The following is a 23,986-nucleotide window of genomic DNA, read 5'->3' as shown; positions in this document are numbered from 1 at the left end:
CTGATCAACAGTTGGTGTACTATTTATTAGTAATTTGGCCTACAGCAAGATTAAAATCAACAGCGAATTTGTCTTCGTTAATTTTCGTACGAATCTAAAAACTATGCAACAGAAGTCCCTACTTTTATTCTTTTCTTGACATCTACGTGGATGATAGGTGGACGTCAATAGTTGGCATACCATTTATTAGTAATTTAACTCTGCTGAGTTTCTTGATACAGCACATATTAAATTTCCAGGAAATTCAAAGCTTACCCCACCTCTCCTACGAGTAAAAAAAAAACATCAAGGCCCCGTAAAGTGGATTTAATCTTTATTCTTTTTTCCGTACCATCAACGCGGATGATACTCGAGAGTAAACAGCTGACATACTATTTATTAATAAATTGGAGCGAGACTCTCCCGACTTTCCTGATACATCACACATAAAATTTGCAGGGAATTCAAAGCTTACCCCACCCCTTCTACGAATAAAAAAAATGCATCAAAGCCCTTAAAGGGGATCAAACCTTTATTCTTTTTTTCCTCCCCATCAACGCAGATACATGATCGTAAACAGCTGACATACTATTTGTAAGCAAATTGATGTGTAACTCTGCCGAGTTTCCTGATAAATCGTACATAACATTTGCAGGGAATTCAAAGCTTAACCCACCCCTCCTATGAATAAAAAAAAAACATCAAAGCCCCTAAAGTGGATCCAATCTTTATTCTTTTTTCCGCGCCATCAATACGGATTATACTTGACAGTAAACAGCTGACATACTATTTATTAATAAATTGGAGCGAAACTCTGCCGAGTTTCCGGATACATGACACATAAAATTTGCAGCGAATTCAAAGCTTAACCCACCCCTTCAACGAATAAAAAAAAAAAAGCATCAAAGCCCCTAAAGTGGATCCAATCTTTATTCTTTTTTCCGCGCCATCAACGCGGATGATATTTGACAGTAAACAGCTGACATACTATTTATAAGCAAATTGATGTGTAACTCTGCCGAATGTCCTGATAAATCACACATAAAATTTACAGGAAATTCAAAGCTTACCCCACCTTTCCTACGAATAAAAAAAAGCATCAAAGCCCTTAAAGTGGATCCAATCTTTATTCTTTTTTCCGCGCCATCAACGCGGATGGTATTTGACAGTAAACAGCTGACATACTATTTATTAATAAATTGGAGCGAGACTCCGCCGAGTTTCCTGACAAGTCACACATAAAATTTACAGGAAATTCAAAGCTTAACTCACCCCTTCAACGAATAAAAAAAAAAAGCATCAAAGCCTCTAAAGTGGATCCAATCTTTATTCTTTCTCCCGCACCATCAACGCGGATGATATTTGACAGTAAACAGCTGACATACTATTTATTAATAAATTGGAGCGGGACTCTGCCGAGATTCCTGACAAGTCACACATAAAATTTACAGGAAATTCAAAGCTTAACTCACCCCTTCAACGAATAAAAAAAAAAGCATCAAAGCCTCTAAAGTGGATCCAATCTTTATTCTTTCTCCCGCGCCATCAACGCGGATGATATTTGACAGTAAACAGCTGACATACTATTTATTAATAAATTGGAGCGGGACTCTGCCGAGTTTCCTGACAAGTCACACATAAAATTTACAGGAAATTCAAAGCTTAACTCACCCCTTCAACGAATAAAAAAAAAAAGCATCAAAGCCTCTAAAGTGGATCCAATCTTTATTCTTTCTCCCGCGCCATCAACGCGGATGATATTTGACAGTAAACAGCTGACATACTATTTATTAATAAATTGGAGCGGGACTCTGCCGAGTTTCCTGACAAGTCACACATAAAATTTACAGGAAATTCAAAGCTTAACCCACCCCTTCAACGAATAACAAAAAATAAAAAATACTTCGAAGCCCCTACAGGGAAACTAGTCTTTATTCCTTTTTTCCTCGCCGTTCGACTAGGGTGATACGCGGCCGTTAACTTCAAGTGTATCCCATCAGGCGATCAATCATGTAAGTTCGTGCAGTGGTAGGAAGGCGCCGGGGTAAATGTGCCATGTCTACATGGTAAGTGCGAGGGTGTGAGTGTACGGTCGAAGTATGCGCGGAGTCCTGGTCGGGCGAACTCGTGCAGGTGAGTATTGATCGGCGGGGTGTGCGGGGGTTACGCACAGGAAGGACCGCTCGCACACACGTAGATAGGAATTACGTGTACGAGGGGACCCTGCCAACCGAATGTACGGCGATGAATGTACTCCTGGACCGAGTTCGGATCCAGGTTTAAAACTTGTGGACACTTGTTCGCCCGACGCGATAAGATAGACGGCCGAGACTCACGAGCGTTCGTGTTGGAGTCGAGAAGGAGCTCGGCAAGGCACACGGGGTTATTTGAATGGCGCTCCCCCAACTGTTGCACGCTGTGGAGTAGCCACGAGGGTAAACGGCAGTCTAGTTTCGGTCCTTACATGTTGCCGCTCTTAATCTTCGCGGGCAGGAGGGGAGCGAGGAGAGGGGGTGTACATATGTCTTCGACGAACATAACCTATCAATAAATATTGCGATATACCGGACACGATACACGCTTCTCCCCGGGGGGTCTATTACGTAAAGGTAATTGAGCGAAAATGTGAAAAATGAGTAGCTCGCGGTATTAACGAATTTTTTTGGCGGTGAAAATGCGAGACCATTCGTATGAACTGGATCGGAACAAATTTTTAAGCGAAATGGTGAAGCATACAAGAAGAGATAGATAAATAAGCACCGTGAACGACATCTTTCACGGATTGTGACACCGAAATTCAAAATGGAACACCTGGGGGTCTATTACGTAAAACTAATTGAGCGAAAATGTGAGAAATGAGCAGCTAGTGGTATTAACGAATGTTTTTGGGGGTGAAAATGCGAGACCATTCGTATGAATTGGATCGGAACAAATTTTTAAGCGAAATGGTGAAGCATATAAGAAGAGATAGATAAATAAGCACCGTGAACGACATCTTTCACGGATTGTGACACCGAAATTCAAAATGGAACACCTTCCGAGGGTCTATTACGTAAAGCTAATTGAGCGTAAATGTGAAAAATGAATTGCTCACGGTATTACCAAATTTTTTTGGGGGTGAAAATGCGAGATCATTTGTATGAACTAGCTCGGAACAAATTTTTAAGCGAAATGGTGAAGCATACAAGAAGAGATAGATAAATAAGCACCGTGAACGACATCTTTCACGGATTGTGACACCGAAATTCAAAATGGAACACCTTCCGGGGGTCTATTACGTAAAGCTAATTGAGCGAAAATGTGAAAAATGAGTAGCTCACGGTATTATAACGCCGAAATTCAAAATGGAACGAATAATTCTTAACGTGATCTTTACTGCTGACTTTTAATAATAACCGCGCAATTTCTTTAAACAATGCTAGCTGTAGATGTATTCAATATCTTTAACGGTTTGCCGAATTATGTATGTAAGTTAACTGAATATTTTAACCAGTCTCCAGTACCCAACTTTATATGTACATAAACAAATAGTTACACACACCCTTGTGGTTGTTGTAAATGTTATAGATCAAACATGGATAACTGATAGTTATACGAGTTATTGATGTAATACACATCGAAAGAGTTACATTATGGAGTTGGCAAGAAAGATGCACGGAAGTTTCACTCAAGTGGGATATTTCTATGTTTTTTCGCAAATTTGAATTCGTTACAACATTGCGTAGAGTTTACAGACAAGCAAGATATTGATTTGACTGAAAATGTTCATTTAGAAGAACATTCTTTTCAACATAATCATTGGCCATTTTAAATCGTTTTTACAGCGATCCATGAGCAACATAATATCCGAGCAAATTTCAACATGTTACTTTACTTACCTAATGTTAATGTAATTTTGCATGGCCCCCCGATCTCCTTCCGCTTCCCTATCTGGAATATACCAGCATTATCCTCTCCTTTATGTGCGACTGTTGCAATCTCGTCTGAAACAGTCAAAGAAAATCATGTTAATTCATAAAAACAAGAATATCTTTGTATACATACTCTTGTAGGAGGAATATACAGGGTGACTATTACGAAAGGTCAAGTATCGATGGGATTTAGTTAGTGCGAAGGTACATCCATTTGTTCGATCAAGCAAACGAGTACATGGAAGTTAATGGGGAAGCAATGCTCGATCACAAATTTAACTATATATTGCAATGCATAATTGCATTAATGGAAGCAATAAGAGAACTTAATCTCTCTAATTTCATGTTGACCTCGATAGTATCAGCTGTAGAGGACTTTGAAGCCAGAAACCGACAACCAGGGTTGGTTTAAATCATTTAATTAAAATCATGATTGAAGTTATCGATTTTAAACAACTGATTTTTACTTCTAAAAATGCATCTTTTTTAACAGTTTTAGTACCGCAAAAATCGTCATTTCAATCGTGATTTAAACGGTCAGCTGATTCTTTAATGAAATCATGATTTTTGTCAACCCTGTCAACAATAAGAACAATAGCGGAAGAAATGGTGACCATTATTTGCATTTTATCGACGAATGGATATCTCTTCGCAGCAATTGTCACACTGATCTTAAATCTTTCAAAAGATTCACCCTGCACGTATCAATAAATATCATAATAGACAGGTAAGTGAAAGACATCTAAGTACATTAGATACAAGGAAGGAAGTAGTTGTGGCCAAATTCTAATAAAATAGGAGAATCAGAAATTTGGGCCAAAAGAAATTTTGGTAAAGTTGTCCAGAAATTGAAGATGAATTATTAAGAAAGAAACAGAAATTCCAGATTTAAAAAGAGAAGATATAATTGTCATCCGAGAGAAATGTAGAGTCGTGTAATTAGAGGTGCAAATGAAAGAGTGCTAGCAAGAAATCAATATATGAAGTCAATGATCGAGAGAATATTTACTAATTCAATGAGAACATAAGGAAGCAAAGAATGTAATGTAACATTAGGCTGAGATAAAGAGAATTAATTCGACATCAATAGAATCATCCTCTTAATAAAAACAGAAGATTTAGGATAGATCGTGTTCATAATAAGACAAAATCTATGAAGTGGAAAATTTTTTTACTGGTTTTAAAAGAGAAATTATCCCAATGATATGCAAAATAATAGAAGTGTCGCACCATTAGTTTAACTGCACACTCTTCAACGATTCTATTGGGTTCCGTCAGCACTTCCTTAAGGAAGGAGAAACTGCACAATGCAGCACACAATACAGTCCACGTTCCATGGCTCAATATCTTCATAAATTGTTTACTGATCGCAACGTCCTTCCTTGCTCGGCTTTGCGGAGAACTTACGAAGAACATTTCTCTTACTGGACCCCATAGCTTGCTCAGACTTCTCAGGTGTCCCTCCTCCAGCGATAATTGCTGGCCTTGCTTGTAAAAAGATATCGTCAACAGACCGAAGAGTGGTTGTTGAAACAGAAGTTGGCCTTCGTACATAGGACACAGAATTTTGTTGCAAGAAACGACGTTCACCCTGGACAGTGTGTGCCCTCACCTTGAATCCCCTCCATACGCCCTTGCCATCTCTGCAACAAGTAACAATCATCCCAGTAGTCATATATTTAGAGTTTCCTCCTTGGCGACAACTAGAGTGAAAAGCATTGATCGTAAAGGCCGTTCCACTTCTGAGCGAGCATATTTATACCCACGTATTAAATACTATTGATCACTTATAATTATAACTCCTAGGTGACACGGCACCACATTTTGGATTATTTATCCAAACGATTCGTTCCATTGCAAAATAAACTATAAAAATTTGCCACATCTTATAAATTGTCGTTTTATAAATTTTCAATATCTCTAAATTGTACAAAATTGCAACATGTGCATAAACCATTATTTACCAAACTCACTGGACTTGAATATATACTCGGTATATTTTATATCCCAAATAGTACTCCGATAAATTACTTCGTTCAATATCCAAAAGACAGGACAAATTCTTTACGTTTCTCATTGATTATTACAAGCACACTGGCACGAGTCTATAACAATATCGCATTGTACTAACTTTATCGTGTTAAAATCCTTCTTTAGGCGCCTCTCAATTAAAAGAAACCCTGTTTCACGAGAGAAGGCAAACAATAGAAGAGTCAACATACAATACCCAACGTACAAGAATAAAATCCGACATTTAACATAGAGCGAATCTCACCCACTTCCTACAATCGAGAAACGCCATGTACTTTCCCCAGTGATTGCATTTCCCGGCAGGAAGTAAATATATATATATATAAAAAAAAAAAGAAAAATTAATAATCAAAGGAAGTCGCTCACTTTCTGAATGCCTCCATGACGTCGGCAGGATTTCCTCATTTACTTAAGTCTTCCGCAGGGATGGCTAACGGTCTCTTAAGCATTTCGAAGTTGATCTGAAGATAAAGTGCGACGGAATTTCAATTTCGATTTCTAAGAACATATTGTCCGCGGGATGACTCTATTCCGCTCGGGCCGGCGTTTTTCGAAGCTCTAGCCACTCAAAGCAACACCCGCGTAAACTCTAGACGTGCACTTTACTTGGTCCGAATCTGTTGCGCAGCTCCGTTGGCCGTTTTACCGCTCGTCGACTGGCCTGGGTTCATCGAGGCAGAAGGAGAAGATCCCGCGGGGCACCCCCGTCCGACGACACTGGACGATGCGAAGCGCTCGCGTCGCAACACCGTTCTGCCGGTCGTTGGCATCTCGCCGTTCAACCCGGCCGATCGGGCTTACGCTTACACCCTCCGCGAGCAGCGGCGCATGCGCGCACCCTCGCCGCGCAGCTAACGACTCTTCGTATATAAAGGATCGAGCCAAATACATTCTGATACCACACTTTGATTGTCACACAAAGCCGATATTCATTAGCGCTTCACAGGATTGGATAATTTCGCGTTATCAAAGATTTTTCACGTAAACCATATAGTTTAACGTTAAAGAAATATTAAACTTAACCTCGCCGCGCAGCTAGCGACTCTTCGTATATGAAGAATCGAGCTAAATACATTTTGATATCACACTTTGTTAATTACACAAAGCCAATATTTCATTAGCGCTACACAGGATTGGATAATTTCGTGTTTTTCAAAGTTTTTGACGTAAACCGTGTAGTTTAACGTTAAAAAAATATTAAACTTAACCTCGCCGCGCAGCTAGCGACTCTTCGAATATGAAGAAACGAGCCAAATACATTTTCATACCACACTTTGTTAATTACACAAGGCCAATTTTTCATTAGCGATTCACAGGGTTGGATAATTTCGCGTTTTTAAAGGTTTTTGACGTAAACCGTGTAGTTTATCGTTAAAAGAACATTAAACTTACCCTCGCCACGCAGTTAATGACTCTCCGTATATCAAGAATCTAGCCAAATACATTTTCATATCACATTTTGTTAATTACACAAGGCCAATTTTTCATTAGCGCTACACAGGGTTGGATAATTTCGCGTTTTTAAAAGTTTTTGACGTAAACCGTGTAGTTTATCGTTAAAAAAATATTAAACTTAACCTCGCCGCGCAGCTAACGACTCTCCGTATATCAAGAATCAAGGCAGAGATTCGAGCCAAATGCATTTTGAAACCATACTTTGTTAGTTACGCAAGACCAATATTTCATTAACTCTAAATGAATCGAGGCAGAGTTTCGAGCCAAATACATTTTGATTCATAGATTCATAATGGAGCAAGTGATACATTTTTAAGCTTTATTATGATTTTAACACAATGTATTACATAACAGTGTATACCTAAAAGCAATTACTTCTATTCACAGACTATATGGGACTGTTATGAAATTTATGTGTACCATATTCACTAGGCTTACTACGCTTTTCATAGTGTGGAAAATTTTTGTCACTAGGAAAGATCTTCTCACGAGAGAAACTGACTTTCCAACCCCCTTTACGAGTCCAATCCTACAAGGAAATCGAGTAATTGAATACTTCAAATTTTATAGTATTGTAAACACAGTATAAATTTACATTAGCATCAAAACAGATTATTAGTGATTGAAACGAGATTATTCCATGGTTAATCCTCTCATTATTAAAATAAGATTTTATAAAAATGTGCCACATATGATCAACATAAATATGAATGTCAACATAAATAAGAACGTTGATAACGTAGGGAGTTAGAACCTTTTTTATCAACGTTGATTAAATTTCTTGACAGGTTTCTGGTAATTTTTTCATAAAACTAGTAACAGAATACCTTGACTTTCCTCGACACATTTTTAGAATATCATTTCAATAACGGATGATCACATTACTGTTTCTAATAGTACTTACATTTGTATTGTATTTGAAATAATAAGTTATACTCCAAAGTCCTAATATAATTAATCCAGTTTTTCCAATGAAGTGGCGAATAAACTCAGCTTTATGCAAACCCTGCAGTAAATGATAGAAGATTTATTTCAATGATGTGAAATAAAATAAGCTTACACATTCAATTTAAATACATATAAACAAGAGCCAATTAACACGTAAACATACCACAGAGCCAACCAGAGATTGCTGTAGTTTTTCTAGAGGAGCCCGATAAAATCTTCTGATAGGATTATATCTTGCTTCATAATAACCTTTTGGTACGATAGGTTCCTCCGGGGCTAATACTTGATCCTTAAGCCATTGGGCCCGCCACGCTCTCTCTTCGTCGGTCATACCAATAAGACGTTCTCGTTCCCTGACCATACGGCCTGCTATGGCCATAGGCGCAACGCCACCGGAAGGGGATTCCATGGTTACGCTATCCGTGCTTAAAAGAAATCCTGAATTATTTGAATCGTCATAATAGAATTTGCATTTCTTTACAATAATATACTATGTGAATAGGTTGATTAGTATTCCACAAATTGAATTGAAAATAGTTCACACATACGTTAGTATCTCAAATTATATTTTGACAACATAATTAAATGTACTGACCACACACACACATACACACACAAGACTCAGTATCTTTGAAAGCTATAAATTCTAAATGATTTTAATTACGTTTAATTGTTTAATTATTTTATTTAGAACTACACGCTAAATACGGTAAAACCGACGAAATATCACTATATCCTTACCTAGTTGTAACGAACCGAAAATAGGTTAGAAAGGACCAGTTATGTCATATTATGATACGAATAGAAAGAAGACAAGAAGACATACTCTTGCAATGAATTTGGAGGCTTCCATAGAAACAGAACATGCGCGGTCGATACATCAGAAATTGAGTAATATTTTCGTAAGGTAACCCACTGCACGATGGCGCTGTAGTCACAATTTTACTTCTTTTTCCTCCTACGAAGTAGAGACACTTACGTCACACACATATTGAGTTAATAAATAACCTCACAAATATCTAAAAATCAATTATCTCTGACCTTCATTATTACAGTTATCCAGCGGCCTAATAATAATTATTTATTGAGGGTGAACATCTACGCTGAATTTAAAGTTCTACGAATGAACACTTATGAATTCATATATCATGTTATAAATATACTAAAATAAGATTGAGTTAGAGTTAGTTTGTTTAAATTGTTGATACACCAAGAGATTTTAATTTAAAAAATTAAATTTCCATGTGGATACCATGGAAAGGAAAATGAATTTAATTGATGTAGAGATCCTCATAGCGGCAGCACGTTCCGGAGTATTTCAAGATTTTGTAACTATGTGGTGTTCTAATAAATGATAAATTCCTCGCCCGATGTAACTACAGGGTGTTTGATAAATTATAATTCCATTTATTCGTATTCTAACATGGGCGATAAATGTGGGACACCGTATACAAGTTGAATTCTACAAGTTCGCGCATGTGAATACTTGATTGTTTGAAAACAGGTTAAGGAGATTTTGTATAATTTGAACGAATGTTGAAGTAATTATCTACATTAATTACCATGGTTACCTTAAAAGAGTCTACAAAACGCGTTAAATCGTCGAAAAAGAAGAATGGTGCGTTTTATTTTAATAAGATATACATTTTAACCTAGAAGACATTTGAGGTTATGAACTGATGTTATGATAAGCAATCTTCTTTATACGTTTCGTTAGATTTAAAATATGTTTCATTTGGAATTAGGGATATCAATTGCATTGTTACTTGATCAGGATGTCATTCGCTGGTATGTTTCAGTTAAAAAGTTTAAACAAAAAGACTCTTTGAGATCATCAGAAAAGACCGAGGATGTTGACGTGTCATATGATAATGATTCTGAGAGAGTCAACGAATCTGACCAGGAAAGTAGCGGCATTTCAGAAATTGGCGAGGAAAATCACATGGATTCAGAAGATACCCTTGATACTACAGAAAATGCAGATAATGTAATCGGAAACCCAAGCTGGGCGGATGCTATGCAGAAAATTTTGAGGACGAAAAAACCCAAACGAAAGAAAACTATCGTCTTGTCGAAAGCTAAAAAACTATGCGATGTGATTCAAAAGAAAAAGGAAGATAGTGTACCTTTTGAAATTGCTGGACAAGATGGTGAAATAAAAAATGAGAAACTAGATTCGAAAGCTAGTACCGAAGTAGGTAAACCAGTGAAGGATACCAAAAAGCATAAAAAGGATGTGAACGTAAATATTCGTGTGAAGCCATCGATATCAGACAGAGAGAGGGAGAAGAGGTTGCAGAAAATAGCCACAAAGTATTACAATTATTCGATACTTTTAGTTTTATTTTAGAAGATTATTGTCCAGCCATTGCATTAGCATTTTTTATTCATTTAAATGCAATTGATAATATATTTACACTATGAATGTTAAGATAATATGAAATTTGAAAAGAACGTAATTGAGTAAAAATAAAACGGGTCATTTTTTATTTAGTTAGGGCAGTTTTACGTTACATGGCATGGACTGACACATGAAATAAGAAAATCTGTCATGTACCAACATCAGCATTTAATCTATATATTTTGGCCAATCTGGCAACTATTATTAGATGTTTTACTTGAACCATCGGCAAATATATTGCTGTATTTACATCAATGATTGAATGTTGTACCGGATCTTATCTGTATATAATGTTTTGCATAATTTTACAGAGGTGTCGTTCAGTTATTCAATGTCGTAAGGCAACAGCAGATAGAAATAGACAAAAGATTATTTACAGCAGGTCCTTCAGAACGAAAGCGCGAAAAGGTTTTGAAAAGTATAGACAAATGCGCTTTCCTGGATGTATTAATGGGTGAATCGAAAAGTATTCCTGTAGATAATCCAGTTAAAAAAGATAATCACACCAAACCTCGGCAATCAAATGTAAGATATCATTTTTATTCAATCGCCCCTTATTGGATCACACGAGTAGCTAAAATAAAGTGTTAAATCCTTTAAATACATACTTGGTCTTTTCAGGAGGATGGTAAACTGTGGAGTGTTCTAAGAGATGATTTTACAATGGGAGCGAAACTGAAAGATTGGGATAAAAAAGCTCCAGAAGATGAAGATTCTTCGGCTCCTGAAGATGTAGATAGTGAAGACGATTGATACAAAATACCTAATAGAAACAAACGTCTATTAAATTTTTTAAAATATAAGGGAAACTTGTTTAATTCATTTGAACAAACGAGCGAAACAACTTTGGAAGTAGTTTTTATATTGACTGTGTAATATATGTGCCGAAAATGATGAAAATGTCTAAAATTAGGAACTACAAATAAACACTTTGAAGTGGTGTCACCAATTTTACAATTTGTGAAGAAAATGTATGACATATAAATTTGTTTTTTTTTTTTCATTTATTACAGCCCTTATACAATTGTACCTTGGACCTTATATCTCGGAACAATATTATCGAATGTAAAATATACAGATTTATTCAGAGGTTATTTCAGTTTATAACTTATACCATCAGTAAAGTCATAAAATAACATCATTAATGTCTATTCCATAGCCAATGTACGTAGTCAATTGGTGTCTTCAGCCATCATTGCTTGACGAACACTCAAAACTTTAGAATCGGTAACAATAACAGCTGCCCACCATGTCATTAACGATAACGTTTATCTCACTAATATGTAACACAATTATACATTCACAGAATGATTTACGGTTTGTATTTGGAATCAATTCGAATATTGTAATTAACTTAAACGCTTTGTCAATGTATATATATGCAGTCATTTGTTAAAAGTTAACAATGAAGAATATTTGTTCTGGTACATTAAATGACATTGCGTACTCGGTATTTGCATTCACGCAAGAATTTAGAATCAGAAAACAGATAAATATTACACGACTTGAAATATCTTTCACATAATATGCAAAATTAAGGAAATTGTGCCGAATGTCCACATAATTTTACAAAAAATTGAAAGCAATTAGGTTGTTTCGATGAAAAAAAGAACTAGAAACATAATATAGGAATAATGTAGAAAATTGCTGCATTCTCTATCGATATCATTCTTATCACTCATTCGTACTCGTTTTATCATGCATCCTTAAATCTACGGAATCGTTTTGCAGTTTGCTTAGTTAATATCCCCTTATTCTATTCGTAGCGGTTTAAAGAAAAATAAATTAATCTGCAAAGAGCAGCTGACTGGCAACAGAAATATCATTGCATCTACATGACACGATCTGTCACTGGAATAAATCATCAGTCTACTCATACACGTACAGGATATAACAAATAAAATGGACAGATGAATATTTCTCTTCGAAGATGCTGTCATATCTTTTGGTACAAATGATAAATATATTAAAATTCGATGAAAAATTATGATGATTAATCTAAAAGGGCCAAATTGGTTTTTGTTACAGATATAGCTATTTTTTTTCTCCGTTAAACTATCTCCAAAACGTGTAAGTACATCGGGTTACTATTGACTTGGGAATTTTTAATTATCTTTCTGTGAAGGGAAATATCCAATTGTCCATCTTAATTATTCTACCCATATATAGAGGGTGTCATGTGAAAGGATAAATATTGGAGAAACGTAATTAGCCCTAATAAGGGAGAGGCACGCCTTTTTTAAACAAACAAGTGATTGATAACACTAGTTACTGATGATATGGATGTGATTTTCGATCATGAATTCTATTACACTTAAAATAAATTTCAATTAAAAGAACCAGAATTCCGGTTGTCTTAACCGAATGATATTGTTAAATATACCCTTATTATTTTTTTCAGTTAAAAATATCAGGTATTAATAAAGTAGATCTAGGAAGACACTATTAAAATATCTGATTACGCTAATAATTTTTCTATTAAATCGAAAAAGAATTCCTGAGTAGAACAAGAACTTTGTACTAGAAACTTGTATTCTTAACTGAGGAATTTGATTAAGATAATCACATTCAACCAGACTTCAGAAATGTTTATAACAGAACCCATAAGGATTTCACGGGTTGAATAATTCATTTTTCATCCTTAACAGTGACTTCAAAAATTTTCGGAACCACCACCACATTTGGTTGCGTATTTATATATAAAAAAAATGTTTATAACAGAACTCATAAGGAGTTCACAGGTGGAATAATTGATTTTTCATCATTAACAGTGACTTCGAAAATTTTAGGAACCACTACCACCCTTGGTTGCGTATGTTTATATAAGCGGAATGAAATTAATCGACTGTGATTTTGAATTTTCGGAACCACCACCACATTTGGTTGCGTAATTTTATATAAAAAAAATGTTTATAACAGAACTCGTAAGGAGTTCACAGGTGGAATAATTGATTTTTCATCATTAACAGTGACTGAGAATTTTAGAAACCACTATCACATTTGGTTGCGTATGTTTATATCCGAAAAATGTTTATAACAGAACCCATACGAATTTCACGGGTAGAATAATTGATTTTTCATCCTTAACCGTGACTTCGAAAATTTTAGGAACCACCACTACACTTGGTTGCGTATTTTTATATAAAAAAAATGTTTATAACAGAACTCGTAAGGAGTTCACAGGTGGAATAATTGATTTTTCATCATTAACAGTGACTTTGAGAATTTTAGGAACCACCACCACATTTGGTTGCGTATGTTTATATAAAAAAAATGTTTATAACAGAACTCGTAAGGAGTTCACAGGTGGAATAATTGATTTTTCATCATTAACAGTAACTTCAAGAGTTTTAGAAACCATCACCACCCTTGGTTGCGTATGTTTATATCAGCGGAATGAAATTAATCGACTGTGATTTTGAATTTATCAAGGAACAGACGTGCCTTCAAAAGTTCCACCAATTGTGGACCTTTCATATGACCCACTCTATATAAATAATGATATCGCCGTTGCCGAGTATAGCAGATAGATTTGTGTACTTATTTTCTTCCGCATGGACGGACTATTCTATTTGAGTGACATCCGAAAGCCAGCCATTTGAAAAATATATTGTTACATTTAAATCATAACGAAAGCGTCGTGATCCTTTACCGAAGGAAATCCGTATCGCTGTCATATATATTTATTACAGAAATGACTGTTTTTGGGGGCCAGTCAATTTTTCTGCAGATTGTATTCGATTCTGTCGACGGACACTTTGTTATGCTGTTATTTCGTAATTTCACTTTGGTTTATGCTATCACTTTCAATATATTCTCGTATAGAATGCTTAAATGGCTTATATACGTAACAGTTACATGTGTAATCATCTAGTATACAATCATGAGCGTATATGGAAAAAGGAAAACCTGGACGTCAAGTGCGAGGCAGCAATTGTATGCACAATCTATGTGACACCTATTTTTGATTAAATGCACAATAACATGAAATGTAGGCTAGAACATGTCCCTAGTAGCACGAAAAATTTTCTTACATTTCCAATACATTTAACGAGTATCGTACATCTTGTAAATATTCAGCAGACATTTGTAATATTTGCAATGCATTTACTTCGGAATATTATTTTCATATTTATATAATATTAGCTCCACGTGTTTTCGTAATACTTTTCTTACATATATACGAAACGTTTCGTTTCATTGTAACATAAGTGCTTTTTTCTTTATATTATCTGCTAAATACATTGTAAACGTTTTAAAAGACATTTACAATAAAAATCACACGTTTTGAAATATAATCATAGCGGAATAAAAATATTGCAAAGATTTGTCGTTTTTTTTTTAATACCAAATGAAGTGTCCGCTAATAATCGTAAATTAGAAAATGTACCCTTATTACATGTTTATAAATTATATATGTTTATACATAAATATGTTATAGAGATTATCAAGAAATATTTTGGATATCTTAGGATGAAATCCACGAGAGATCTTAAAAAAATCTGTCCTTTGAGATATTTAATAAAGATTGCAACGAAAATTATTCTGTGCTACTAGGGGTCCCTCTCAAGTCGAATTAAAAAGCTATCTTGTCTTGGTGAAAACATGACAAATTTATCCAAAGTACATATCCATAATTGATAACGTATTTACAGTACCCACCCGTCCTGCACTTCGAGCATTATTGTAAATTATTGTTTACCGAAGCTTAATATTATTATCGGCATGTCTTGTTTCATAAGCAGTGAGCATTGGTAAGGGTTTATGTTAATTTAAAATGATAGAAGCAAGCCACTGATAGGAAGAGAGAGATAACTGATATTGTTAGGCGATATCGGGTCAATTTTGGCGAACAATCGCATCGCAATTCGGAGTCTAAAATGTAGTCGCAGTACAAAAATGATTAGCCAACTGAAGAATGATTATTATCGTTGGATCATTAAGGTGATATGAAAGGGTCATTTTATATATATATATCAAAACGTGAAAATATTTATAAAGCTTTTCTCCAAACTGGATGCACCGAATTATATGAAACTTTATTCCTTTGAACACGGAGCCATTTCGACATAAGGGCGAAATTCGTCTGACCGTGCAGGCAATATTGGACCAAACGTCGGGCTCGTATAGGCGCTCTTAGTAACCAACGCGTTAATTGAATAGCACCAAAGAGATATTTCGTTAATTCGAAGAATAATTATTAAAAAGAATTTCGATGAACCAAGGAAATATTTATTCCTTTGAACACGGAGCCATTTCGACATAAGGGCGAAATTCGTCTGACCGTGCAGGCAATATTGGACCAAACGTCGGGCGCCTTCAGGCGCTCTTAGTAGCCAAAGGGTTAACACGTGATTATGGAGACCTTAAGGAAGAACACGATGCTCGTAAAATTTGATTAAAAAAAAAAAGATTTGTTTTATTTAGCCTAGACTAGAAGGAAGATGACTTTTTTTTGTGAAAAATGAACTTTCACGAGCTTCGAGTTCTTCCTTAGGGCCTCCATAATCTCCTGATGAAGTTTCAAATGATTCGGTGCACTTTGTTTAGAGAAAAATTATATAAATATTATGACTTTTTGGTACGTATATATGACACTTTCATATCACCTGAAATATCCATACATACGAAATTTGGCCACTGTTTATGTAACCTCATGTAACACCCTCCATATTTGCATAATCAACGATTTAATAAGCTTGCGTAGTCAGCACTTGTTTGGTCAATGAATAATATTACACGTCGCGTGTTAGCTTATTACTCAGCCGGAATTTATTTTATAAATAAGAAACAAATAGTTATCGATTAACCAGTGGACTTTGTTCACGAAGCTTGAAACAAAATTAGTACGCCGAGAAAAAAAAAAGATTAATTGACGGAAAGAAATATATATTGTAGCCTGAATCACCTATAATTGCGAGAAGCATTTTCTTGAGAAGAAAAATTGACGTTGATATAAACAAATGTTGTTTACTCAGTCTGACATTTTTCTCGATTTATTTGCTCGCAGGATTTTGTTGCCGCAATGCATATTTTGTTGAGCCAACTAATGTTTTTTTTTTCTCAGCGTACACAGAACATGTTTCAAGATTGTACCTGAACCATTAAATGAACGGTGCTTCTTTTTTTTTTCCGGGGATTCCGAAAAAGTGTTAACAATTCCTATTTAAGAGAATAAATTATGTACACGGATTGATGTAAGCGAATTAATTGTTGCTGTGACGCATAAGCAGTTCAACAATTACTTAGCTTTTTCTTTCGCAAAAAGCACGTTGTGTGGTCCTCGGCTGGTAATGTACACGTTTGTGCACATTTCGTAAATGCTTGTCTTAAGCAGCCCTACAATATGTCCTTAATTGTATAATTGCAAATCATGTACTTCGTTAAGGGGATGCGATAGTGGCGTCAAAAATCTCTCGTTTATGAAACTTTTTTCCAAACTGGGTGTACCGAATTGTTTTAAACCTTACAATGTGAATATGAAGGTTACAAGGAAGGTTCTAACACTCGCGAAATTTCATTTTCTATAAAAATAATATTTAGAATACCTACGGACAAATAAAAAAAAAATTTAATTTCGCGGGATTTCATTTTCTATAAAAAAAATATTAAGAATACCTACGAACAAATTAAAGAAAAAATTTAAGTTCGCGGAATTTTATTTTCTATAAAAAAAAATATTAACCCTTAGCGCTCAGCAAGTTTCGGAACATAATGACGAATGTCTCCGTAGCGGAGCCATTCATTAAAGTTAAAAAAAAAATTCATGTTATAAAGTTTGAACGATTCGGTACACCAAGTTCGGAAAAAAAGGTTCCATAAGCAAGACCTTTTTCCCGCAACTTTGACATTACGTTAAGTCTAGAAATAGCGTTCGGAAAATATTTCCCCCTTTAAACCTCGCAATCGAAGCCAAACCGAACAGATATTACGGATCTGACAAAACCTTTATCGGCACTGTGTACATTGAAAATATCGTTCACTGAGTTGTCCATTACAATTTTCAGTGTATTGTTATACCCGCCGCACGTATACACGTGCCTAATTGCTACAACTGATTGCTTTCAATTCGTTAATTATCCTCTTCTTATTTGCAAGTTACGTTCGTTCTTCTCTATCTTGAGAAAATTAAAAAGTAGAGCCTCTTCCATGATGCTCTTTCGCATTCAAATCCCTTAGAATGTCTCCGTAGATCTTTCGACGTAATGTAAAAATCTAAGTACGCACATTTCTTCCTCAGACTCATCAGAATGCAGCTATTTAATTCATTGCCGGGATGCAATGAGGATCATACCGAATTTCAATGACTATTGTTCAAGCGTAATATCACGATAACGTCATTTCGATATCAAATAACTCGTGGCATAATTCTTTCAATTTTCTTCCCCATCGTAATTCCATTCCGAATTTTCTTCTCGATTAATTAGTATTTACTTCATTATTCATTAGTACGCGATTGTGAATTATCTCTCCCGTGAAAATTTAATATTCCGTACTTTAATCACCCTCTGGTATGCTTTACATTTCTTTTTTGTTTTTTTGCTCCAGTAATTAATCATGTCATTAAACCTTACTGCATCGACCGTCAAAGAGTATTTTGAGATCCTTCCGAAATTTCATAAGTTCTCGTTTCGCTTTCAAAATTTCATAATGTTTAGTGGAAACATCCTGTTTATAAGTTCCTCCCTTCAATCTACATGCTCTAATAAGTAATCCGTAATCTACTGCCATTACTATTCTTCCTGAGTCTTCTTAACTTGACTTTGACGATCGGTTGGCACAAATTCTATTCATGGCTCATTCCTAGTTATGTATTTTTTATGCTCATCTTAGAAATTCCGAATTTCTTCGAGTATTTCATTGGGCCGTTTAGGATTTTCTCAAGTTCCTTGGTCTCCGACAAATTTCACTGTACCCTGATTAAAATGCCGGTGTAAATTTACATACACAACCATTGGTCATTTTGATGGCACAATACATTACAGATAAGTTACATATAATTCAAGTAGGAATGCACTGGTACGGTAAATATACAATTTTATGTGTATTTATGCATCTTTTAATTTGCAATTTTTCCCTTTTACGTTTTCCTACGTAAACTTTCATTTGTGAGGTATGCAAAAATGTGCATTTGTGAGGTACGCAATTCAAGTAGGAATGCACTGGTACGGTAAATATACAATTTTATGTGTATTTATGCATCTTTTAATTTGCAATTTTTCCTTTTTACGTTTTCCTACGTAAACTTTCATTTGTGAGGTATGCAAAAATGTATGTAAATTTACATCGATTTATATCAGTGTAGGTACGTACATAGCTCATTCCTAGTTATGTATTTTTTATGCTCATGTTACAAATTCCGAATTTCTTCCGGTATTTTATTGAGTCGTTTGGGATTTTCTCAAGTTCCTTGGTCTCCGATAAATTTCACTGTACCCTGATTAAAATGCCGGTGTAAATTTACATACACAATCATTGGTCATTTTGATGGCACAATACATTACAGATAAGTTACGTGTAATTCAAATAGGAATGCATTGATACGGTGAATATACAATTTTATGTGTATTTATGCATTTTCCAATTTGCAATTTTTCCTTTTTACGTTCTCCTACGTAAACCTTCATCTGTAAGGTATACAAAAATGTATGTAAATTTCCATCGATTTTTATCAGTGTAGGTACGTATATAGCTCATTCCTAGTTATGTATTTTTTACGCTCATGTTAGAAATTCCGAATTTCTTCGAGTATTTCATTGAACCGTTTAGGATTTTCTCAAGTTCCTTGGTCTCCGATAAATTCCACTGTGCCCTGATAAAAATGCCGAAATGACATAATTACTGTTCACATGATCAGTGTTCACACGATCAACGTCCACATAATTACTGTTCCCATGATCAGTGAACACATGATCAGTGTTCACACTATCAACGTCCACATAATTACTGTTCCCATGATCAGTGAACACATGATCAGTGTTCACACTATCAACGTCCACATAATTACTGTTCCCATGATCAGTGAACACATGATCAGTGTTCACACTATCAACGTCCACATAATTACTGTTCCCATGATCAGTGAACACATGACCACGGTCCACATGATCAGTGTTCACACTATCAACGTCCACATAATTACTGTTCCCATGATCAGTGAACACATGACCACGGTCCACATGACCATTGCATACATAACAATTATCCCCTTCTCAATGCAAACACGGTGAACCTTTATTACAGTCCCTCCCGTTCACAGTGTTCCCTCTACCTCCTAGACCCTGCTCTCTCTGATATCCGCTAGTGCCCCGAAGTTCCTGCTATCATCCTCCATATTAACCGACTCACTCGTAGAATTTCTTTGGATTTCATACGCATTACCTCCTTCCGCGTGGTCCCCACTTACACCTGGATTACCATCTAGTTGATCCTCCGTGACAAGGGAGATGCGAAACCTGACGTTCCTGTACCCCGCCTCGTTGTTCTCACCTTCCGTGCCTCGATTCGCGTTTCCAGAGTGCAGTCTCTCCGCCACCCTCCTAGGGGTTATCGAGGAACCGCTCTCGACATTCGAGGTCTCCGCTCCCCCAGGACCCTGAAGAGCCCTGTCCACGTGGTCAGGGTCCACCTCTCGACGCGAACAAGACGGACTCCCGATGCGGTTCCTCGTGTTCATAGTTTCATTCTCGATTCGCCGTATCCGACTTCGTGCCGTCTGGCCGATTCGTTGGCCCTCTTCGTTCGTCCTTTGGCTCTCTTCCTGAAGATGCTCTTGACTGGCCCTGAACGTGGTCAGGGTTATGTCTTCAGGGTGTCGATTGTCGGGAACCTCTCGATTGACGCACTCGTTCGAGTTGGTCGAGGCCCGGGACAGGTTGTTATGCGAACGCAGGATGCTGCGACCACTGGGAGGTCTGAAAGCTTCCAAACGACCTATCCCGTAGCCTTCGAGCTCATTGTCGACGTAATAGTCGTCCAATGGATTGCTGATCACGGAGTGTCGTCTGGCGAGGCTCTGACGGGCGAGACTCTGACCCGACAGACTCGTTATGGTCGCGTATGGGTAGTTTAGTGGGTTTATGGGGTTGCTTATTATGTGTGGACAGCTTTCCAAGCTGCGCATTTCTACATCCTCCTTCCCGTCTTGACAGAACTCCTGCATCTCGATCTCGTATGGCAGGTTTGCGAATCTGCATCCAAATAGAAATTCATGGTCATCGTATGATGCGGACTATCGATTTATATTAACAATTTCCAGACCTTTTCCTGAATTAAGGTGATATGAATGTGTGATATATATATACCATANATAAGATAAAGTCAAAATATTTATAAAACCTTTCTCCAAACTGGATGCACCGAATTATCTCAAACTTTAACACGTGATTATGGAGGCCCTAAGGAATAACGCTCATGAAATTTCATTTTTCACGAAACAATTTTCTACTCATCGGACAAGAAAGAGAAAAAGATACTTTTTTTTTTGCGAAAAATGAAATTTCAAGGGCAGCGTGCTCTTCCTCAAAGCTTCCATAATCACGTGTTAAAGTTTTAGATAATTTGGTGCACCCAGTTTGGAGAAAAGTTTTATAAATATTACGATACTTTGATATATGTAGAATGATCCTTTCATATTACCTTAAATGTCTGCAATATATGGGTACGTATATTAGACAATAAATTTGAAGAAAATTCCGCGGTAAATGAAGGCAAAAAATGAGTCTTATGCGCTTTTGTGATAGCGATGATAGAAAATTTAGTTGAAACTGAAATTACAGATGGCGCAGGGTGGCATTCTTCAGTCAATCCGAGCATTAAAAACCATGGATTTAGGAGATTTCTGGAGTTTTGCTTCGATTTCTTTATCATTATTGTACGGAAACGACATACAGAGTATGCCATTTAATGCAATACCCAATATAGTTCGACACAGCTATCGATATAATTACGAAGGTTGGTAACGTAGGTATTTAGAAATATTTTTTTTATCGACGTCGATGAAATTTCTCGACGTGTTTCACTTCACTTGATGTGACCGAAACAACAGAGATTGTTCATGTGAACTTAAATTCAGTTCTCTCAACCAAAACGTTTCCTGGACCAAATGTGAATCAAACGATTTTGTTCAATTAATGTATTTTTGTTTTCCCACGTGTACGATTAGAAATTTCTCCCATGATTAAATGTTTTCACAGAAATCGACAGACCTGTGTAGCAAAATGTCGGAATAGGAAGGCGGCATATCTCCCTCTTCTTTTCCGTAGATGCTCTCATAAGTTGGAGGCGGAAAACAACCAATGGATCCCAAACTGTCTTTGCTGGGTGTTTCTGCATCCATATCCAAAATGCTACCTTGACTGCTCTGCAATTGGTGACGCGTTACCGTTCTAGGATTTCTCTGAGCTCGAATTACACTTTCGCCCAGTTCGACCAAATCCAAACCTGCCATATACAAAAATTTTCATTCAGTTAAGATAAACCACTGAAGTCTAAAACAATACACAATTATGTTGATAATTCCATATCACATTTTATCCAAACACGTCAGAATAAATATGCCATATTACGAACGTATGTACCTTATTGTTTAGAAAGGTGCAATGAAATTACGAATCGAGAGGGTCATTCTATCATATTTAAAAAACTTTTCCTCAAACTGGGTGCCCCGCATAATTTGAAACGTTAACCCGTGATTATGGAGGTCCTAAAGAAGGTCTTAAAATTCAGAAAATCTCATTTTCCGAAAAAAGTTTCTCTTAGTTTCTTGTCGCGGGATAAATAAACAATTTATTTTCGATAGATGAAATTTCGTGAGTTCGGAGACATTCATTAGGGCCTCCATAATCACGTGTTAAAGTTTAAAATTATTCGGTGCACCCAGTTTGATAAAAAGTTTTATAAATGTTTTGATTTATTGATACGTATATGGCATTTTTATATCAACTTAAAACGTGTTCCTAGAATAAACGCTAACTAACCGGTAGTGTCGGTTTGATGACAATGAAAGGTGTGACAGATATGTTGATTTTTTGATACGTATCTGGCATTTTCATATCACCTTAAAACGTGTTCCTAGAATACACGCTAACGAACCGGTAGTGTCGGTTTGATGACGATGAAATGTGTGATATGTTGATTTTTTTATACGTATCTGGCATTTTCATATCACCTTAAAACGTGTTCCTAGAATAAGCATTAACTAACCGGTAGTGTCGGTTTGGTGACGATGAAAAGTACGTATCTGGCATTTTCATATAACCTTAAAACGTGTTCCTAGAATAAACGCTAACTAACCGGTAGTATCAGTTTGATGACGATGAAAAGTGTTATAGATGTTTTGATTTTAAAATACGCATATGCCATTTTCATATCACCTTAAGGTGTTTTAAAGTATGAAACGATTTGAGACACCCAGTTCTATGAAAAGTTTTATGAACAATTGAGCTTTCGGACACCACTTTCACATCCCCTTAACCCTCTAAGGGCCGAATTTTTGTTTTAAATAAAAACAAATTGGGGGAACGAAAAATCAGCAATTAGGAACCTATATATGCAAATGAAAAAAAATTTTTCATTTCAAGTGTAGCCTGAAAGTTACACGGGCCCATAGAGGGTTAAAACGTGTTCCTAGAATAAACGCCAACTGACCGGTAGTGTCGGCCTGGAACTGCGTGAAAATGGTTCTATCGACGACGAGCATTCTGCCATGGGGCAGGAGAATGATAGTCGGCGTGGCGACCATGGTCTGGTCGCTGCTACCGAATCGAGACTCGGGCTCGGGGTCCTCCAGCCGACAGCAGCAGTGTCTCCTGCAGAGGGACCTGCAGAAGGGGGCGCCCCAGCAGCAGTAGGCGAAGATGAAGCAGAGGACGGCCAGCATGACCAGCAGCGCCGCGACGCCCTGGCCCTGCTGCGCCGCGGCGAGGCTAGGCCCTCCGGCTACCCCCACTCCGATGCCGAGGCCGAAGCCCCCCACTCCGTCGCCCCCGCCCCCACCCCCACCCCCGCTACCCCCGCTGTTCATCTCACCTGGAAAAGCAACGACAAACTGCACTTTTGCAAGGATCGGTTGCACCAATATTTGCGCTCACACATCTGACTGCATGACTAAAAAAAATTAGTCATGCAGGCGGATTTAGCCAATCATTCGGGAATAAATAATTAATTTTAGACATTTGCGTTTTGTAACAATCCCACTCAGGAAATCAGGGATTTTAAGGTGATGTGAAAGGATCATTCTGTATATCGGAAGTGAAAAAAA

At 36.6% G+C, this 23,986-nt stretch overlaps 3 protein-coding genes across 3 annotated transcripts; 1 reads left to right on the top strand and 2 right to left on the bottom strand.

Annotated features, from left to right (window-relative positions):
• Window positions 1-7,681: 7,681 nt before the first annotated feature.
• Window positions 7,682-9,147, bottom strand: LOC105697388 (NADH dehydrogenase [ubiquinone] 1 beta subcomplex subunit 6). Its single transcript, XM_012420662.1, has 4 exons — window positions 9,066-9,147; window positions 8,488-8,749; window positions 8,281-8,382; window positions 7,682-7,905 (listed from the first exon to the last, which is right to left on the bottom strand). Exons 2-4 carry the CDS (start codon window positions 8,731-8,733, stop codon window positions 7,765-7,767), a joined length of 489 nt encoding a protein of 162 aa, XP_012276085.1. The 5' UTR covers window positions 8,734-8,749; window positions 9,066-9,147; the 3' UTR covers window positions 7,682-7,764.
• Window positions 9,148-9,719: 572 nt separating this feature from the next.
• Window positions 9,720-11,819, top strand: LOC105697476 (RRP15-like protein). Its single transcript, XM_012420832.2, has 4 exons — window positions 9,720-9,942; window positions 10,124-10,637; window positions 11,037-11,250; window positions 11,347-11,819. The coding sequence occupies exons 1-4, from the start codon at window positions 9,888-9,890 to the stop codon at window positions 11,476-11,478; spliced, it is 915 nt and encodes a 304-aa protein (XP_012276255.1). The 5' UTR covers window positions 9,720-9,887; the 3' UTR covers window positions 11,479-11,819.
• Window positions 11,820-19,776: 7,957 nt separating this feature from the next.
• LOC105697381 lies at window positions 19,777-23,749 on the bottom strand. Its single transcript, XM_023433231.1, has 3 exons — window positions 23,374-23,749; window positions 21,933-22,167; window positions 19,777-20,915 (listed from the first exon to the last, which is right to left on the bottom strand). Exons 1-3 carry the CDS (start codon window positions 23,747-23,749, stop codon window positions 20,000-20,002), a joined length of 1,527 nt encoding a protein of 508 aa, XP_023288999.1. The 3' UTR covers window positions 19,777-19,999.
• Between the last annotated feature and the right edge of the window lie 237 nt (window positions 23,750-23,986).

This window comes from Orussus abietinus, unplaced genomic scaffold (genome assembly GCF_000612105.2).
Source record: "Orussus abietinus isolate OABI.00-Male unplaced genomic scaffold, Oabi_2.0 scaffold614, whole genome shotgun sequence".
In the NCBI taxonomy this organism is placed as follows: Eukaryota; Metazoa; Arthropoda; class Insecta; order Hymenoptera; family Orussidae; genus Orussus; species Orussus abietinus.
This window is presented reverse-complemented; position numbering and strand designations above follow the sequence as displayed.

Bases quoted from the DNA above. Each gene is read 5' to 3' on its own strand.
- LOC105697388 (XM_012420662.1), bottom strand. From the start codon at position 8,733: ATGGAATCCCCTTCCGGTGGCGTTGCGCCTATGGCCATAGCAGGCCGT. The intron at 8,383-8,487 runs GTATGTTTACGT...CATTTACTGCAG, and splicing joins AATCTCTGGTTGGCTCTGTG to GGTTTGCATAAAGCTGAGTT. The intron at 7,906-8,280 runs GTAAGTACTATT...ATTTCCTTGTAG, and splicing joins ATTTCAAATACAATACAAAT to GATTGGACTCGTAAAGGGGG.
- LOC105697476 (XM_012420832.2), top strand. From the start codon at position 9,888: ATGGTTACCTTAAAAGAGTCTACAAAACGCGTTAAATCGTCGAAAAAG. The intron at 10,638-11,036 runs GTATTACAATTA...ATAATTTTACAG, and splicing joins TTGCAGAAAATAGCCACAAA to AGGTGTCGTTCAGTTATTCA. The intron at 11,251-11,346 runs GTAAGATATCAT...TGGTCTTTTCAG, and splicing joins CCAAACCTCGGCAATCAAAT to GAGGATGGTAAACTGTGGAG.
- LOC105697381 (XM_023433231.1), bottom strand. From the start codon at position 23,749: ATGAACAGCGGGGGTAGCGGGGGTGGGGGTGGGGGCGGGGGCGACGGA. The intron at 22,168-23,373 runs GTCAGTTGGCGT...TGTATATGGCAG, and splicing joins GTTCCAGGCCGACACTACCG to GTTTGGATTTGGTCGAACTG. The intron at 20,916-21,932 runs GTCTGTCGATTT...ATTTGGATGCAG, and splicing joins TCCGACATTTTGCTACACAG to ATTCGCAAACCTGCCATACG.